Source organism: Lactuca saligna, chromosome 5, assembly GCF_052625555.1.
Source record: "Lactuca saligna cultivar CGN05327 chromosome 5, ASM5262555v1, whole genome shotgun sequence".
NCBI classification, from domain to species: domain Eukaryota; kingdom Viridiplantae; phylum Streptophyta; class Magnoliopsida; order Asterales; family Asteraceae; genus Lactuca; species Lactuca saligna.
This window is the reverse complement of record NC_136421.1, coordinates 56,948,453-56,951,020: the sequence shown is the minus strand read 5'-3', so window position 1 is coordinate 56,951,020 and position 2,568 is coordinate 56,948,453. Positions and strand designations below refer to the sequence as shown.

Genomic DNA, 2,568 nt, shown 5'->3' with positions numbered 1-2,568 from the left:
TAAAAAAATAGATTAATTAATATTATTAATTGTTTTTCTGACGCACCAAGTGCTTTACAAAAGATCGAACAAGTGCACATGTGGTGATCTTGGTGCCCGTGATAACTTTTAAACTAACTACATTAACTACATCACATGTTTATCTTATTATATAATTTTTCATAAAATTGAGATACGGTATAAAATGATACTTAATTAATAGTTAAAACTCCATCTTTTTACGAAATATAAGATATATTTTTCACATTTAATTATAAGAGAAGGGAGCACATTAAAAGGTCTAGAGGTGTATGAGAAAAATATCAATTCATTCAAATAATCGAGTTCAAATCTCATAATAAACAACACGTATAGATTTAAAAAATAATATTAATGAATGTATAAATTAACCGTTCTAAAAAAATCTAAAACTGAAAAAAGTTTAAATAAACGCAAATTAATATGAAAACTTTAGTTCAAGAATATGCCAACAATTGGCAATGGAGAACAATAAAAGGTCTACACTCATCTCTCATATTTTTCTCTATTTTTCCCGAAATTAAAAGTAAAAGCTACAAAATTCCAATAACTTAGAAAAATAAACCATAGCAATTATGACTTTTTCTTTAATTATGGAAAAGGTCTAAATTAATTTTAAAGAACTAGATTTAGATTAGTTGCCTATAGTCGGGACCGATATGTTGGTGGATCAAGTAATCATCGTTGTTGGGTACATCAAATATCATGTTCGAATGATGAAATAGTTGTTGTTGTTGTTGCTGTTGCTGCTGATGATGGTGTTGGTGTTGATGTTGAGACTGATGTTGATGTTGACGTTGATTTTGATGCAGATATTGATGTTGATGCATCTCATTCTGTCTTCTTAGCTCCATCACTTTCCGATGGGAATTTGAGTGTTTGGCAGTGACAAACGTCGGACTTGCTGCCGGACGATACTCTGGTACTAACCGCCCCGACTTAAAACGGACCCCACAAGCATTACAAAGTGTTTTGGGACCCAAGGGTCCCGTACGCCACTGTGGGGTCTTATCAGTAGCACAATGCAAACATTTCCTCCCATCCCCATTATGCGACGGGTTATCATAAACTTCCTTTCTCTTTATTCCAGCTTTCACGATCTTCTTTCTGATCGAGCTCGTGGCAATATCAGACTCAGACTCAGATGACATGGTGACGGTGGTCCCACTTGCAGTAGGAGACACTGCAAGGAGTCGTGAGGTCCAATTGCATGGTGCAGCCCGAGACCGTTTGGTCCGAGCCTTTCCCGGGACCGCCATGTCAGTGTTGAAGATCGGGTTGTTTGCCTTGCTCACGGTCTCGGGCTGGAATTGTGGATTATTGGATGTGTAGTTGGGTCGGGTTTTGATTCCGGATATTAGTTGTAACTTTTGCAAGTCCTCACAAGAAAATGATTCCTCCACCACGTTCGATAGCCATTCCAGCTCAGCTAAATCATCGTACTGTTACAAACAGTAGCTAGGATTAAAATCATAAATTAAAACAAACATCAAAATTTCATAGTTCATTTAATTGATAAGTAATGTCCTTTAATGCATGACATGCAGATATAATGAGGGATTGTACGGTACAACTCAAAGATGCATTAAATTTGTTTCAGCGAATCACAAGGAAAAAGTAATAGTAATAAATGAAAGAAATGAATGAATGAATTACCGGGACACAAAGGTCACTGGTGAACGGAGCATCGGTAAAGCTCCGGCGAGGGACATCTCCGGGAGAGTTATGTTCGGCGCCACCACAGAGAGGGGAGTTACAAGTGTCAACGATGGTGGAGGAATCCGTGGAGGCGCCGGAGACAATGTTTTCTGCAACCGCAGTTACCATTTCGTCGGCGGGGAAATTGAGGAGGTCATCGATGAGAAAATTTTCGGTTTTGAGTTTCTCCGGCGAGAATTGTTGGGGGTGATTGGGAGATGATTCATGAACGAATTCAGTGTTTTCCATATTCATTGTGTTTGAGGAATCGAACAATGGTAATGTAATTGGGGGGATTTTCTGGAAATGTAACGTAGAAAAAGGAGATGTTAGTGAGAGAGAGAGAAAGAGAGAGTGTAAGAGTGTGAGAAACGTAGAGAGGAGAGACTTTAATTGCGTTTGAAGGGGACAGCCGGACCGCTACAAAAATGGAGGACTAATTTGACGAAGACAAAAATATTAATATAAATATAAATAATTTAATTAAATAAATTCTGAAAATTAAAAGTATATTATTATGATAAATCTATTATATTGCAGGGTTTTAAGAATACGAGAAGAGCTATGATTTTGTAAGTAATAAAACTCGATAAGTAAATATATAAATTATATATAAAAAGCGTTATGAGATAATGAACTTTAATAACAAAATAGTCGTGTATGGTGGTGCCCGTTAAAGAGGAGGCGTATGGTGGAAGACTATGGAAAAGGAATAATCCCGTTGCTTCATAACAAGGTCATGTTTTGCAGACCCTTTTAAGACCATACCTTCTTCATCATCTTCTTCTTCATCTTCAAGATATTTTTTCTTATTTTAAGTCTCTCTCTCTCTCTCTCTCTCTCTCTATATAT

General features: G+C 36.7%; 1 protein-coding gene across 1 annotated transcript; it reads right to left on the bottom strand.

Annotated features, from left to right (window-relative positions):
* Positions 1–480: 480 nt before the first annotated feature.
* Positions 481–2,130, bottom strand: LOC145045761 (GATA transcription factor 12-like). Its single transcript, XM_078994083.1, has 2 exons — positions 1,675–2,130; positions 481–1,460 (listed from the first exon to the last, which is right to left on the bottom strand). The coding sequence occupies exons 1-2, from the start codon at positions 1,969–1,971 to the stop codon at positions 648–650; spliced, it is 1,110 nt and encodes a 369-aa protein (XP_078850209.1). The 5' UTR covers positions 1,972–2,130; the 3' UTR covers positions 481–647.
* Between the last annotated feature and the right edge of the window lie 438 nt (positions 2,131–2,568).

Bases quoted from the DNA above. Each gene is read 5' to 3' on its own strand.
- LOC145045761 (XM_078994083.1), bottom strand. From the start codon at position 1,971: ATGAATATGGAAAACACTGAATTCGTTCATGAATCATCTCCCAATCAC. The intron at 1,461-1,674 runs GTAATTCATTCA...TGTTTGTAACAG, and splicing joins CCAGTGACCTTTGTGTCCCG to TACGATGATTTAGCTGAGCT.